We start from the raw sequence: 16,209 nt of genomic DNA, 5'->3' as shown, positions 1-16,209 counted from the left end.
AGTCGATACCACGAAGCAGAACCTTTGGTTTCTAAAACGGCGGATTCTACCCAGGATGCTATCGTCAAGATTTACGCGAGATCGCCTTTGAGTTACCCTAAAACGTTGAGAGTAGATGCCGGTACCGAATTTAAAGGTGCATTTAAAAAATGGATGACCTCAAAAAACGTCGAGATTATCGTAGGTGAACCCGGAAACCACCGATCGCAGGGTATCGTAGAAAGATTTAACCGAACGCTAGCCGAGAGACTGTTTGGTCATCAGTACGCTCAAGAAATGTTAAATCCCGAGAGTAGAAACACGCAATGGGTCGAGCGATTACCCAGCGTGATCAAAGCTATAAACGATGAAACGACGAGATTAATAGCTAAAGCACCGTCAGAGGCGGTTAAACTAGAACAGGTCCGGCAATCGCCGGCTAACCCCGTTAAAACAAAAGAGCAACAATTACCGCAAGATGCAATGGTTAGATATTTATATTACCCGGGCGAGCAAGAGGGTGGAACCTCGAGAAGAGCCACGGATCCCATTTGGAGCGTAGACATTTATTACGTGGAAAAAAGAACGAGTCAATTTAAAATGATTAACGGTAAAAAAGTCACGACGGGTCCTACTCTTTATTACCTTCAAAACGGTCCAAAAAGGAGTTTTGTGAGACAAGAGCTTCAAGTCGTACCCGAGGACACGCAATTACCGCCTAATTAATATCTAGATTACGGTGACCATAAGCGAGCGTGTGTATTCCATCCGGTAAAATGTACCTCTTTGTGTCCAACGGACTCAACGATAGTTTATTTTGAGATATGGTGTAAAGGATGTGATTTTCCGATCGAATGTGAGTCATCGTTTCTGTTTTAGATTTATTTTTAAAGATGCAGTCGTAGTAGTGCCGGTGTTTTAATTTTTTGTCAGTGACCGATTTTGTGACCCCCTTGGCTTTTTTAAGAGTGATGTTGTTGTCATCCGCTAAAATCGAGTACATCTTAGGTCTTATGCAAACTGCTTCTTGAATGACCTTACCTCCAAACTCGTCTTTAAATTTACCGATCACTTTCTTATTGGTTGGATCGTATAACTCGTGATCCAGATTGTAATTTGAAAAGTCGTAGTGTTGCCCGTGAGATTGCATGTCTTTGTATATGTCATCCGTGTAAACGACAATCAACAGACTGTCCGTATCCGTATACATCAACCTGATTTGATCTCCGTACTTGTCTTTCAATCGGTTGTAATAAAAATCGTACATCAGCGTCTTAGAGAGATCTAAGATGCTCACTCCGCAGTAAATGGGTTTGTTTAACAAGGTTTTAGTCTTGTACGTTTCGACAAACGACAGGTCACATTCTGGAAACGGTGTTGTTGTTTTATAGCTCGGTTTTTGAATTATTTTTTTGTATTTTTCTTGATCGCTCTCGTTATTGTCTCTCAGTAGGTAACCGTCTATTCGATTTCTGACGTTTTCCATCGTCTTACCAAACACGCTGTTATTCATCAGTTTAAAAAAGTCTTTCTCAAAATCAGAGGTTGCTTTGGTTCGGAGTTGCGTGTTTTTATCGATGTAAGATTTCATCCAAGGCGCTTGTTTAAATTTTAACACGCGATGCACCTTTTTTAATTTCAAACCTAGATTGAGGTATGACTGCAACGTAACGTAGTGCAACACGTATTTTTGTTTTGGATTGAGGGTACACGTTAATTTTTGTACGTCGCTACTAGGTTCGGTATCTAATAAGTCATTTTGATAATCAGACATCCACTCTTGGGGTATGATGATGTTTTCTGGTGCTAGGGGAAAATCGTTATGCTTGGTGTGTAGATCGTTCGGGTAATCGAGGTCTACTTCGAAAAAATAACCGGTGTTGGACGTTTTCTTAAGCGTTAATATTCTTTCTTCGGTAAACGGTTTCGAGGGTGTCCATTTAAAATCGCTGTACGGTAGATATTGACTCATAGCCCAACCGTACAGATTGTTGGCATCCAGATAAGCGATATAACTCGAGGGTTTGTTTGAATCGTAGTCATCGAGATATTGATTATTGGCTTTGTGATGTCTCATTCCACCCACGCTCGATATGCCTCCTCGTTTTGCTTTTTCAAAAAATAAATGTTTGTCTACGTCTTGCAATAGTTCGAGTTTAACTTCCGAGTGTTTTAATAGAGCATCCCACGACAATCCGGGTGCGGTAAAATAATTGGCTGGATCTAACCCGTAGTTTGTAATGCACGTTCTTCTAAAGTTTTCAAATACGCCTGCAAGTAATAACGTATCGGTCGTCACGTACAAGTCGTGATATTCTCCTAGATTTTGTATATTAAACTCGTTCCACACGCGTTGAGCTCTGTCGTAGTCTTGTTGCGATATATGTTCGTCTTTTAGTCTGCTGTAAAACTTGCCGATGGGTGGTAGGCTGGTCTCTTGAAACTTATCAAACGAGTTCATATATTCGTAGGGATAAATTCCTTTTTGTAATAGCAAGTCAGGATGTTTAAAATGCTTTTTGAGTAGCTGAAACGACTCTTTTGGGCAAGCTTTCACTAATTTATCCAACGACGATGCCATAAAACTAAACGAGTCTAAAAATCGTAGATTTCCTATCGAGAACGAAATATACTTTTCTGAATTTTTAGCGATCACTTGTATTTCTGTTTGACTATCGTATTCTGAAATACTCTGCATGATTAAATGCGCGTCGTAATTTTGTAAATTGTGAAAAAAGACTGGTATCGGTGTACAACCGGGTTTAATTTGTAGTTTGAGGTTACAATAAGCGTGTGCGGCACCCCTATATTTACCAGTGACGTGGCAGTGATCTCTCACCTTTCTAAATTTATTAATGCTCTTTTTACAGTCGAGACATTTAGACTCGATAAATCCCTTACTATTTTTGTACTGATATTCTTTCTTTTGTTTTATCGTCTTGGGTTCTCTGGGTTTCTGGCACTGACAGTTGCTCGAATAATTGGGATAAATTGGTTTTTCGCAAATCCAACACGCGTTTGTTTTATCGTGATGGTCTTTAGCTCGCTCGTTAAATTTCATGGTTTGGGGTTTTTCAAATATGCAATTAATATCGCTTTGTAATTGTAACAACGTCGTTATAAATCTAGTTGAAGCGTCTTTGCCTCTATAAGTCTCTTGATACACATTTTTACCGTCGCATCGGACGACAACTAGCGAATAACCGCTAGCTTTGTGAACGTTAATCTTTTTTGTGTTTGTCTCTTTGTCTGAGTGAGTAGGTTTAGATGTCAGTGTCTGCGTGGGTGTTGTTGTTTGTAGTATTGATTCAAAGTCAGCATAAATGACAAATGGTGCTTTTTGTTTGTGTCTATAGTTTTTAAATTCTAATATCGGTACGTCTCTTTCGCCTGGTTGTCCGTCTATGTATTTTGGTTTACCCATAGGAAATACAATTTTTGATGGATGCGCATCTATACCCTTACAATCGGCGATATGTCTGTCCAATTTGTTTTGATTGGTAAAATGGCATAGACATCTTCTACAAAAATATTTCTTACATTTATGTTTTGTAACGTCGTACATCAACCTCGTAAAATATTTTATCCAACAATAGTGATGCTTGTCACCTTTAGAAATCAAAAGCAGATCGATCTCTTTTGCCCCGTAGTTTTTAGACACGTATAATGGATATATCTCACCCTCATAACCGTATACGTTTATCGATAAATTATTTTGTCTTTCTATCTTGGGTATCTGATCGACCGGTGTCGGAAAGTCAACGCCTTTAAAACTGAGTCCGTCGTCTTTGGTGTAAATCGACGGTCTGCTTTCGTTGATTTTATAATTAGGATTATTTCTTATTTGATTTTTTACTTTATCCGTGTACAACTCAAGAGCAGCTCTCAAACACCATCTCAAACACTCGTCGTCTTTGTTTTGTACGTTGATCATCGCCTGTTTAATTTTAAGATGTTCGGGTAGGTTTATGTAAGAACTACCTCTCGCTGGATTATATCTGTTGATGTTGATGTATAACGCCATTATCTTTTTTAAAACCCAACCCGATCCTTGATTCGTATACCTTTCATCCTTTTTGAATAGCTCTTCGATCTCTTCTTTTAAAACCTGTTTTATTTGACTTTGATTTAAAACGGCTTTTGGCTTGCTATAATGAATAGCTTCGATCGTTTCGATCGTACCATCCGGTTTGGTTTTTTCATATTTTATTTTGATTGTGAGCTCCATTTTTAAACCTCTCAGCTCTCTCAATTCTGACTTGATTTTATTGACTATTTGTTCCTTGTGCGAATCAAAAAACTTGATTAAATCATGGTTATAAAGTCTGGGGTTTAATTCCCAGTTTCTGTAATAATTTCTAAACCTTCTCGTTTCTCTAAAAGCTGACTCTGTAAAGTATTCGGGTTGTCTGTATGTTTTAATCACCGAGATTAAATCTTTTTTCAAAACTCGTCCTTTATAACCCGTCGGTACGTATTCTAGATTGTGTTCGTCTACAATCTGTTTGAGCTCATAAAGTTTCTTTTTCCTCAAGTTTTTAAATTTACTTTCATAATGTTTTATCCCCTCGATGTAAACTTTACGAGTAAGAGAAACATTTTCATTGTGCGGTATATTATACCGCTGCACGTAATCACGCAGCGTGGCTTTGTTCCATTTAGAATATCCTTTGACGGTCGGTCTGAACATATTACTCTCCATTTATTATAGGAAATATAATATTTTTTTTTTTTTCTCATTTTTTTTGGAGGGCGATCAATTATTTCATAATCCATGAGAGCTTGACTGTAGTAAAAATTCCCAAGGTCACGTTGTGGTGACTCACATATTTTTCAAGGTCGCGTTGTTTACGCCAAATTTCTATCGTGCCTCAACACGTTTCAAGGTCACGTGGTGGTGACTCACATATTTTTCAAGGTCACGTGGTGGTGACATCACCTCATTTTAGCGATGACAGATTTTTTTTTTTTTTCTCTCTCTCTCTCGGCGTCAGATTTTTTTTTTTTTTTTTTTTTTTTTTTTTTTTTCTCCCAGCGTCAGATATTTTTTTTTTTTTTTTCTCTCTCTCTCTCTCTCTCTCCCGACGTCAGATTTTTTTTTTTTTTTTTTTTTTTTTTTTGCTCTCTCTCTCTCTCCCCGGCGTCAGATTTTTTTTTTTTTTTTTTTTTCTCTCACACCCGGCGTCAGTTTTTTTTTTTTTTTTTTTTTTTCTCCCCCACACCCGGCGTCAGATTTTTTTTTGAGATCGGGGGATTCCCCCTATATTTTTCCCCAACTATTTTTAGAATCGAGAGCGGCGTGCTCAGGCTTGCCGCAGATTTTTTCCATTTTGCTCCGGTTCCCCCACCTCCCCTACTACTGCTGGAGTTCCAATGACATAAAAGACGTTGGTGCCTGGCAGTGCCACAATGCATGGTGTCTGGATTACTCTTTTATGATACGTGACATTACATGTACATGTACATGTACTACACTTTACGTACGTAAGGCTAGGCTATTTTCATAGCTTTTTTTGCGTCGTTTGATTGAGCTCCAGACATATTATATTTATTTTTATTTTTCGTTGAGAGCTTCGGTTTTAGTTGAAAGACACCGAACGTTCTTACTGTAAATATGAACGTCAGTTGAAAGACTGCTTTATTTATGTCATTATTCTTAATTTATATTAATCTGCATTTTTAAGAAAGTTCCACTCCATTATTCAAGTTAAACACCAATTATTGAAAGAGAAAGAATACACATCATCAAGTTCATTTTCATCATTCAACTTTATAGTCCTCCGATCAAAAGTCATGATAGGCACTGCTGTACATCAATCATAGGCCTGCACGTACGTATCGTCATGATATGTTGATAAAGTAATAGGCCTCATAATTGGGGCCGCGCCCATTGAGAGTCAAGTTGATTTTTTTGTTGCAATGGCGATCGGTATTTTATTTGCTGTAGGCCAATGCATGCACAATTGAAGTTGAATGTTTTGTTCGTTTCATTGTAACTGTTGTATCCATTTTCTCATTGACATAAAAAAAAATGTTATGTGCTCTCAAATTTTCAATTTTGAATTACACCAACCCAAGTAAAATTTGCACTGACGACATTCCGGTACCCTGGCCGCGCGGATGCCAAATTTCAAAAGTAAATACATGTATCAGGTGTGTTTATGTTTATGAAGTTGATACTCCAATCAATCAAAGACTGTGACTCACATTTACATAATTAACAAGCAAACCGCGTAAAGATCGTGAGACTGTCATGGAGACATGATTCGTCGCCGGCCCCCAAAAAGTATTATTCACGTTCCCAGTGCCGGCCCGGCAAAATCTAGTAGTCAAGCTCCAGGAAATCGGTCACAAAATATGTAGGCTACAGCGAGTGGACGTGAACGTCCGTATGACAGCAGCAACATTAACATATGTCATATTTACCAATCAACAAAAATGGATCTGACAGTATTGAAAACAAAAACAAAAACACAGAAATCCCCCCCCCCTCCCGTGTATTAAGGAAATTCGAAACTGGGCCGCCTATTTTGGGGGGTATAATTTCACGAATTTTTACGGTGCGATCTAAAGAATGACTGAGGGCGCAGTTCAAGATGGCGGCGCCCTATGGCAGAGTCCGAATCATGCCTGGCGCGCGCCTACGGAGTACGGTTGCGTTTGTTTTTTTTCTTAGAATATTTTGAGTGTATATTATTCATGAGCTCGGTGATATAGTATACAAATATTGAGTGGCTTAGCGTGGAATGGGAGGAATATTATGGTATAATCGTAATATATATTATGGTTGCACGGCGCGTTATTTTCCCGAGCTCAGCATGATGAGGCCGATGCCGAACTGGAGAATATTTATGGACAATAAAGATGCCTGATTGCCTCCTGTACAAAAGTATGTTGTACACAAACTACTGCATTTACAGCTGCACTGTATGGTAAACGAACTGAACTAGTGAAGTTGAGCAGTATGATTTTTTTGGTGAACTGGACAAGTTTTTCAAAAAAAAAAAAATTGGTGGCGCATACTGCAACGAAAAAAAAAATATTATTTGCTTTGTTGAGAAAAAAAATGGCTAATATTAGTATTAGGATCAGATGGGAAGAGATTGGACTGATATTGTTCAAGTCAAATTGTAAACTAAATTTAACTAAGTTAAAAAGCGAACACAGTATCTAACGTATGTACGATTTGTTTTTTTTTATTCTCAAATATTCACTATTCATGTTCAAATTTTATATACACAAAAACAAACCATACATTTATATAAAAATATAGATATACATATACACATATTCTGCTGATAAGTGCCTTATGGTACGAAACAGTCTGTCCAGAAGAGAAATATGCCAAAGTTTGATTAGCTCATATTCTGAATTTATTGCATGATTATAGCTCTACAGAGATGTATCGAGTACTTGGATATACATGTACATATATATTCTCAACATTTATTACATTATCGCAAGACATGTGCCCGTAACTCCATGCTTCCCTAAATCCCCATTTATTGAAGATGAGAATGATTTTTTTCCAACAAGTATCTTAAAGGAAGATACATTTGCCAACATCAAAAAAAGAAATTATCAAATTATAACAGTATAAATGAATGACAGTATAAAGCATCCTGTAAATCAGACTACAAGAACATGGTTGGTTTTCTTTGATTGTTCCAGCATCTCCAGTCCCAAAACGTGTAACAAGTCAGTTTAACAATATTTAGCGTGTGTTCCACTAGTTATTTTCAATACATGTTCAATGTACATAATCAGACTCGCAATGGATGGACCTTTCTCAAGTGATTAATTTTGTTAGTTTTTGACGTATACACATACGGCAAGGGGCACTTGTCACATCTTCCTAAGCCACCTTCGATGTAACGTGGTAGGTACTCGTCAGGTGCACATCTCTCCGTCTGAAGTGCCTCATGGAATGTTCTGAAGTGGCCTTCGGTGTGTGGTGAAGGTACAGGAGAAGGGAAAGTTCTGATGCAACCCCAAGCACTGATGTCACGTATGGGGTTTTCGTTGCAGTGTACGCATAACTCACTGTGGCATTTGGAAAACAGGAGCATGCCGATGCGTCTGTCCATATGCATATGAGCAAAGTCTACCTCAGCTTTGATACCTGGGCTGTTTACGAGACCTGAGTAGGATCCATTGATGATCGCACGAGCCTCATCGTAGTCGTTGAAGGGGGCATTTGGAGTCCCGCTTGGGATGTTCTGCACCTTGACTGGATGACCTGCGAAGGTGGCATTCTCCCAGTAGCCAGCCAGGTTGTCCATTGCCTTGTCAAAAACCTATTATGAAATCAACACAAGATACAAAACAAGACTGTAAAAGTACAGGGTTCCCCCACCCCCCAAAAAACGAACCCTCATGCCATCCTCTTTGTCACAGCTTCCAAAAAAAATGCATCAAGGACCTGCAACTACATTTACAATTGTTATCTTTCATCAACGAAAACATCCTTCAGATTGAACTTTTTATCTCACCTCAGAAAGCTATTTTTATGCATAAAGCATTATGCATACATAAATTGGGTAGAACTGATAAGCTGGCGGCCATTTTTTAATGTTTTACATGGCAGCAATCTTTGAAAAAAATTAAAAACAATAAGCCACTCATCCTCCTTTTTTTTTAAAGAAACCCGGACAATCCATTCATTTTTTTTTTACTTGGCCTAAAGTGTTGCCAGCATTGTGCATTTACATTTTTGAATTAAAAAGGAGAAAGTTTACACTGTCCAAAAAAGTTGTGTGTACACGTACCTTGTACTCCTTCTGCTTGCGTTCACCTGCAGACAACTCTGTTTGATGGCAGGGTGGTTTGTTTTCGCCCGGCAGGGTGTCATCAAGGTAGACTGAAGTAAGCAATCTGGTCAAGGGTGACCAGACATGCTCAATGGGGTTTCTCCTAGAAAAACCAGGGCAGTACGAAGTGATGATCATCCCATCCAGGTTGAGTTGCTTGAAGATCCTGGAATAGTACACCTCCTTGGTCTCGTGGTTTACGTTGTAGTCAGGACCACCATCAACAATCAAGACAACGATGGTCTTCCCATCATCCTTCAACTCCGTTGAGAATCCCATGAGGTCATTGGCATGTGCCTCAATGGTGCACGGCTCCGATGGTCCTCTGTTGATGACAGTCATCCCTATGGTCTTTGGAAGTCTGAAAGAAAAAAACTTCAAAGTGTCAAATTGCTGAAACAAATTTTGTGGCAATGTGAATTTTGACTTTTTGGGGTTTGATACATGGGCCTCGCCAGGATGTTTTTTTATAGGGTGGTGGGAGTGGGGGAAAGAACTTTTTTCCCAATATCTTTGTAATGTACTTTCTGTAGCATATTCTAAAGGGGGGAGGGCGGATTCGCCACCTTTTTTTTTAATTGGCCGCGATTGGACTCAGGAAATGACATAAAAGCTTATGGGCTATATCATGATATGGGCTAGATGCAACAGACAAAGAGGCCAAAATGATGTCACTGTTGAAAATGTATCTGACCAAAACAGGTAAGATAAGATATATAATGTGCAGTACAGAATAAAGAAGAAAAAAAACTCACTCAAAATGTTTTCTTCCAATTTTGTCTACGGTCAGTTGTGGGGGATGAGGTGGCTCCAATCTCAGGTAACCAGCAGGTGTGATCAGATATCCTGGGGTCGGAAAATCATGATCGTAGTAGTTTGGGACATCGTTGGTAGGAAAAATCCGGCAGATCTGTAGGTGGCGGTCAACGGCAAGTGTCTTTGACCCGACCTTCACCTTATTTTTGTTGTCTAGGGAAAAGACTGTGGCTGACTTGTCAAACTTGGCTGCCATCTCCAAACAGTATCGGACCCGTGCACTGAAGTAGTGGTCGTTGTCATCTGGGGAAGACCGGCTGTTTGATTTCGGGGGCACCTTAGCATCAATCAAACCCGCATACTTCTGTGATGCCTTGAAGCGTCGGTTAGGGGGTTGAAACCAGTGGCTGATGGTCTTCTTGTCTGAAATAAGCAAATTTATAACATAATGAAACAAATTATTAAGTATGCATCAAAAATGAATACATGTACATGTATTGCACTCATGTATGGCGAGTTATTTCAAGGTCATGATTAGCTCCCCAAGAACTGCAACAAATGACAATGATAGAGGAATGAAATATAATGTTATGCCATCTTTCTGAGAAAATGATTTTCTTTGAACTGAGATGATGGAATCATTTGGAATTTAGCATAACAAACCAGACGCGGGTCGGCTATTATGAAATGAAATTAAGAAATATCAAAAATGCCAAAAAATGTTAGCATTGTTTTATATAGGCTACCTTGATCCTTATATCTTAAAAAATATTGGAAAAGACAATTTTAAAAGATCAATTATTTAAATGTACCTAGTTTGGTGTTTGATTCCTTCAGTTGTGGAACAACAGTCATGAGGTGGTCTCGCACTTGACTCAAAGAAACGCCACATGTTCCATGAGACCTTCTTCGCCGGTGGGCTTCAAAACCATTGTCGGTTATGAAAGATCTTGCAGAGTTCACAATTCCAGGAAATTTGTCTGCAAGTGCTTGACGACCACGCTTCCTGCCTCTCGTCTTGTCAGTTGAAGAAGCACCTTGAGTTGTCAGTGGCACAGTAGGTGCTTGTTCTACAGTTGGCCTCAATCCAAATTTCTCAAAGTTGATCTGATCAGCTGAACTTTCTAACCAAGCGATGTCAGCATTTCCAGGGTCGCCACTTACCAGACCTGGATCTAAATTTTCTCTATTTTTGATGAACCAATCTACTAACGCTGCCATTGCAACAAGACGCTATCATGGAAGTAAAAATGACTTATAGTTTTCTTTACTATAGTAGCGTGTAAACCTTTGAACTGAGCATAAGATGGGCTTGCATGCTGGTCAACAATGGCCAACTTCATGGTTATTGCAGGTGCACTCATTAGCATTTTAATTGATGCCAGGTTCCTACATCATGTCCTAGAATTCTGGAAAACATGCAAGGTCAAAACCACATCAATGCGGCATGCGTGTTCAGCAAAAGCACAAACGTTTGACTTGACAGCCCAGCGCCCCTGCTCATTATCCAATGGGTGACAATGGAACCCGAACCGTGACATGCATATGCTGAATGCCATGACATGCTGTACCGATTCCTCCATGGTACACCATTGTCCGCAAGCTGCCATGGCTGCCTCGGAAGCAAACACACACGACCCGCGTACTTGTCCTATATGTACATGTGTACATGTATTTACTTTCCATCTCCATGGTCCAACATACAATAATTCAGAAAACAATAATTCAGAAAACATCAACAAGACAAGAAAGAGTGACACCAGTGCACTATACATATGCACTAGTCATGCCACTTGCCAGTCATTATGAAATCAGGGTGACCGTAAGGTTAGAGCCAAATTCTGCTAAATGCGCATCAAAAAACATGTCAGATTTATCAAAAATCCGCCAATTTCCCCAGAATTACTCGAAATACACTATAAACGCTTAAAATATAGGAAGATTGGTGGTATTGCCTTAATTAAGAAATCTGAAATCTGCCCAAACAACGTACCCATTCTGTCATTTTCTGTCAAACTCGTTTTGTAACAAAAATTCTTTCAAAGTTAGCCGAAATTCGGCTAAAACGGTCACCCTGATTAAAATCCTAGTGTGGTGCCGTAATGCGGAGATTGAGAGTGTGCTTTCTCTGTATACGCAAACGGAATAACGACGTGCCGTTTTGTATGGGCGGCCAAAAAAATTACATAAATTTTAACCACGATTTGCAACAAGATTGATAATTAAAAGACACATTTATTGTTATGTCTTGGGATTGCACAATGTAATTTTAATTTGTATGCCCTAAGTGATTATAGTGTTTGTAATATTCCATGACGCTTTACTGGACCTTGAGATTATTTTTGGGGATAGAGGAACAATTGGCCGGCCGTAGTTTGTCATGATAACAAAACATAAACATTCTCCATGATTATGGACAAAAAATAATCAAGTGATTTCTGAGGTGTTTTGCATTGGCATTTTGGGCCTATTAAGTACTTATAGTCCACAGTTACTGAGCGATCTATGAATAGGGAGACCATTGATAAGTCTTATTCATTGTAGTCGGCACTCGGCAGGATGTTTCCAAACATCGTGGTGTCACAGTCAGTATCCAACCAACATGACCAAGAGCATGAAGAGTGCCGCATTTCAATATGTGCCGCACTGACCGCATTCATGAACGTGATGAAGAAAGAAACACAGCTTTGTTCCAGTTGTTGTACCACCATGGATGCCCAGTTGGTAGCAAGACGCACTCCGTCCTCGGCGGTCTACTTTGATCATCGATGGCATTATTGGTATTGGGTGTTTGGTGCAACTGCGTGGATAATTATGCGCAGTCATTGTTCACAGTTCTACTCTCCACTTCATTCTGTTCGGCAGTTCTGCTCGAGACAAGACTTCTTCACTTCCATGACTATTCTGTTTGATGCATACTAGCATAGCATATCAAAGTTAATTGTACATTGACTAGCAATATGGCTTCTGTTCTTGTGACTTGGCTTGAACCCGAAGAGAAAGCTGGTACATCCGAGAGAGTTGCAAGAAACCGCGTCAAGTCAACGGATGAACTGCGTGTAAACATGACGGCTGATGTTGATGTTGCAGGAAAGCGGTTTAAAGCCATCATTGTTCACATTCACAGTAAGTAAAGAGTTTGCAGTCCTTTGAATAGAAATGCATCTATTTATTGTACGTTTTGGTGGATCGAAAGAGCATGGTTTATTTTTCAGTCCGTACCATTTTTATTTATAAAGTTATGATAAAGACAGTTCGATTTTTCCACATCATGAAAATAGACTGGCACCTAGTATTAACAACCAGTCCAAAACTGCTTCTGTATTGGATCAATCAACCATGCCAAAAAAGAATTTAAGAAACATGTGGCACGAACCGGGAACTGGTCTCTATTTTACTACACATTTCTGGATAGTCAACCACCAGACTAAAATGACACATACTGAATGAGGAGGTCAGTCTTTTCAAATAGTTGGACCATCGTTGGACATGTATCAGTCTAGTGTTTAGCTCATGTCCAAAATATTGACGAAATGTCTCCTTTAAAATTTGAATTGAGTCTGAAGACTTTGCTGAATGAAATCTTTGGAGAAATTTGCAATAGATTATTCCATTGAGAAACGTTATTTGTGGGAAAAAAAATAAACGGGAATTGTAGATTTAGAAAAAAAATGGCACGTCCCTTGAGTACAAATTACAAATTGATACAATGGGGTAAACATTGTTCTGTTTTCTATTTTTTTTTAGCCCGCCGTTCTCATCTTCAGCAAGTTCAGCTACCAGACAGTGGGTCAGATTCTGATTCTGATGATGTGCCTCTGCAACAACTAGTGACAAGACGAGCCGTTGGCCAAGCTGACACTGATGTCCATATGGAAGATGTTTCTGCTACACCAGATGATAGTCTGCCATCATCTTCAGCATGTCGGCCTCTGCACTTCAGCACCCCATCGCCAGCAGTGAATCAGTCCGCTTCTGTTGACGATGAATCATTCATGTCTCATGGTGATCTCGTTCGCCTTCTTCATGCAGTCAAGAAGGAACTGGTAGAGACAAAACAAGAAGTAGTCCAGACCAAACAAGAGGTGGCCGAGTCAAGACGGGAGATGAAGATATTGCTGACCTCTGTCACCACCATGTTCACTATGGTGCGTGGCATGTCAGCAATACTTGGAACTGTCAGCACAGGGCCACCTGCATTCTCTCTGCCAACTGAAAACGATGAGCCACAGCCTGCCAGATATCACGAGCATCAAGAGCAGCAGGTGAGAGAGAGGCCCCAACAGCAGCCAGATGAGTTGCCCCAACAGCAGCAGGAAGAACGGCCTAACCAGCAGCCAGAAGAACAAAGACCTCAGCAGCAGCCTGCAGAGAGGCCCAACCAGCAGCCAGAGGAGAGACCTCAGCAGCCGAGACAAGGACCACAGCGCCAACCTCTGCAACTACGGCAACCACTTCAGCCACGTCAACCACCACAGCCAACTGTTCCACAAGGGGGACATGGACCACATTATGTCCACAATGATGACCACACGGACAATGTCGTCATTGGCTCCACAGACGGTGGCTCAACTCTGACTCTTCCTAGGAAAGACTATGAGTCTGTGTACGACAAGGCAACATGTGGAAAAGAAATTGTAGTGGGGCTTCTGCCAAAGGCATTTACTCTGGAAGAACTGTCAAACTTCAACTACTTTGGGGGGTCAGTGCTATCAGGGGGTGTTTCTGTTGAAAAACAGTCTCTGCGCAGTAACCACAAGTTTAAGGCAATAGTGATGCAGGCCGAGAGAGAATTTCCAGGATGCACAGTAGGTACGATGACAAAGGATATCAGGTATGCAGTCAATGCGAAATGTAGGAAAGCCAGCCAGAAGCTACGTTTGACTTAAATTAAATAGATAAAACAGTTAACTTCAGAAATAATGCAAAGAATATGTAATGCCCGCAGTATCTGAAAATAATAGCCAGTGGAAGTCATTCCAGTTTACCATTCACATTCCAGCTTTAACTTTGTGTAAATTTTATTGACCTCTCGCCCAGTGTACATTGTATTTCTATTCTAGTGATTCACTTTCGTCAAGATAAAAAGAAAACTTTCTCTTTGAAAATATGTGTTTGTCAACAACTGTTTTCGTATGCAGCCTTGATTTATGTACATTGTATTTTTCACTCTGGCATTGCTGATAATAATAATAAATTGTTATAATAATACATAGTCTGAACCCTTACAGTTGCCTATCAAATATTGTTGTTTGGGGAGATTTTTTTTTAATACATTTTTTAATGAGGGGAATGTTTCACTGCAAGACTCATGATAGTGATGAGGAAGTTGTTTTTTTTCCACTAGCTCATACGTTTAAAATATCACTGTTCACATAATCTTTTGTTTTTAGGTGACAAGTATTTATTTATTATACATGTGTATTTATGTTTATAATCTTCCTATGGGCTTGTGAAGAAATATTTGTTCTTTTCATTGATCGTACATGTGCATGATACCTTTTTAATAAAGTCATTGATATGTGAATTTCAAATTGTGTGGCAAAATATGAAATTTTTAGGGCACTTAGTGCTATTAATAAGCATATTAGTGAAGTTTTGCTTTTGGTCCCCAAAAAGTGAAGTGATGCACCATATTCCACGAAACTTTACGCTGAAATTTCCAACAACTTCTAGAGCCAAATATGAAAAGATTCCCATATCTGGCCATCAGTAATTTTTCCCTTAAATGACCTATCAGCCATCAAAAAGTGATACTATATATGTCCTAAAAAATCTAAATTTGCAGGGACAAGTTTTGAATTGAGAAAACACTTAGAAATTTTCAGACCTGCAGTCCCGTAGGGTTTGTGCACAGGGTGACAAATGATTACCAGATATAGGAATCTTTCCGGCCATTTAGTTAATCCAGTTTTTATCACCTCCCGCCCCGATTTCCACGCAGCCCTGATTTTTTTTGGCACAATTGCAGAATACCCCGCCACTCAATCTACCAAAAGTATAGTTCCGATCCCGCCCAGCACAACGCAGCACACGGAATATGTGTCCACGCATTATCCCTGTTTATAAAAACCACCACCGCGTGTCAGACAACGTCTGGCAATGGCCGATCCCGCTCCACACAACACGGAACATGCGTGCACGCGTTATTACTGTTAAATACCGCCAGCCAGACTACATGTAAGTCTGACACCACTTCCATCAGCGTACAATACCATGCGGTTGTAGACCAGTCTGGCTGCGTCTCGCCGTTTACAAAATTCTCTCATTTCGCTTCTGTACCCCGACCTTTAAAATTTCTTTGCGGCAAGGTGCGGCAAGCTTTTAATAATTTCTTTTGATACCACTGTTTCAATAAAAGTCTGCACTTAGTTCTGGGTACGAGTGTACCAGTCCGTACCATTTTTATTTATAAAGTTATGATAAAGACAGTTCGATTTTTCAAGTAGATTTTAATTCTACACGGTGTTTTAAATGAAAGTACCGGCTCACGCGGTAATGTTTGGGGCATTTCCTGTCCTTTCCTGGGCACTTTTATCATTTCATTAAAATTTCCTGTCTTTTTGGAACGCGTGTAATTATTGGTACCACCAGAGTAGATGAGTCATGCTTGGCCCTGCCAAGTGTTTACAATTAACTAATGAGCGGATTAAGGGACACAATG

The 16,209-nt window shown here is 39.7% G+C and overlaps 2 protein-coding genes across 2 annotated transcripts; one reads left to right on the top strand and one right to left on the bottom strand.

Annotated features, from left to right (window-relative positions):
• Window positions 1-7,150: 7,150 nt before the first annotated feature.
• LOC119741815 lies at window positions 7,151-11,383 on the bottom strand. The gene is made up of 4 exons (XM_038217716.1): window positions 10,358-11,383; window positions 9,545-9,968; window positions 8,748-9,150; window positions 7,151-8,276 (listed from the first exon to the last, which is right to left on the bottom strand). The coding sequence occupies exons 1-4, from the start codon at window positions 10,764-10,766 to the stop codon at window positions 7,743-7,745; spliced, it is 1,770 nt and encodes a 589-aa protein (XP_038073644.1). The 5' UTR covers window positions 10,767-11,383; the 3' UTR covers window positions 7,151-7,742.
• A 59-nt stretch (window positions 11,384-11,442) lies between these two features.
• Window positions 11,443-15,079, top strand: LOC119741816 (RNA polymerase II degradation factor 1-like). The gene is made up of 2 exons (XM_038217717.1): window positions 11,443-12,671; window positions 13,293-15,079. Exons 1-2 carry the CDS (start codon window positions 12,506-12,508, stop codon window positions 14,432-14,434), a joined length of 1,308 nt encoding a protein of 435 aa, XP_038073645.1. The 5' UTR covers window positions 11,443-12,505; the 3' UTR covers window positions 14,435-15,079.
• Window positions 15,080-16,209: the final 1,130 nt, after the last annotated feature.

This window comes from Patiria miniata, unplaced genomic scaffold, assembly GCF_015706575.1.
Source record: "Patiria miniata isolate m_02_andy unplaced genomic scaffold, ASM1570657v1 HiC_scaffold_5, whole genome shotgun sequence".
NCBI lineage: Eukaryota > Metazoa > Echinodermata > Asteroidea > Valvatida > Asterinidae > Patiria > Patiria miniata.
The sequence above is the reverse complement of the archived record's forward strand: the minus strand, read 5'-3'. Positions and strand labels throughout refer to the sequence as shown.

Bases quoted from the DNA above. Each gene is read 5' to 3' on its own strand.
- LOC119741815 (XM_038217716.1), bottom strand. From the start codon at position 10,766: ATGGCAGCGTTAGTAGATTGGTTCATCAAAAATAGAGAAAATTTAGAT. The intron at 9,969-10,357 runs GTACATTTAAAT...TGCTTATTTCAG, and splicing joins GGAATCAAACACCAAACTAG to ACAAGAAGACCATCAGCCAC. The intron at 9,151-9,544 runs GTGAGTTTTTTT...TTTTTCTTTCAG, and splicing joins ATTGGAAGAAAACATTTTGA to ACTTCCAAAGACCATAGGGA.
- LOC119741816 (XM_038217717.1), top strand. From the start codon at position 12,506: ATGGCTTCTGTTCTTGTGACTTGGCTTGAACCCGAAGAGAAAGCTGGT. The intron at 12,672-13,292 runs GTAAGTAAAGAG...ATTTTTTTTTAG, and splicing joins CATCATTGTTCACATTCACA to CCCGCCGTTCTCATCTTCAG.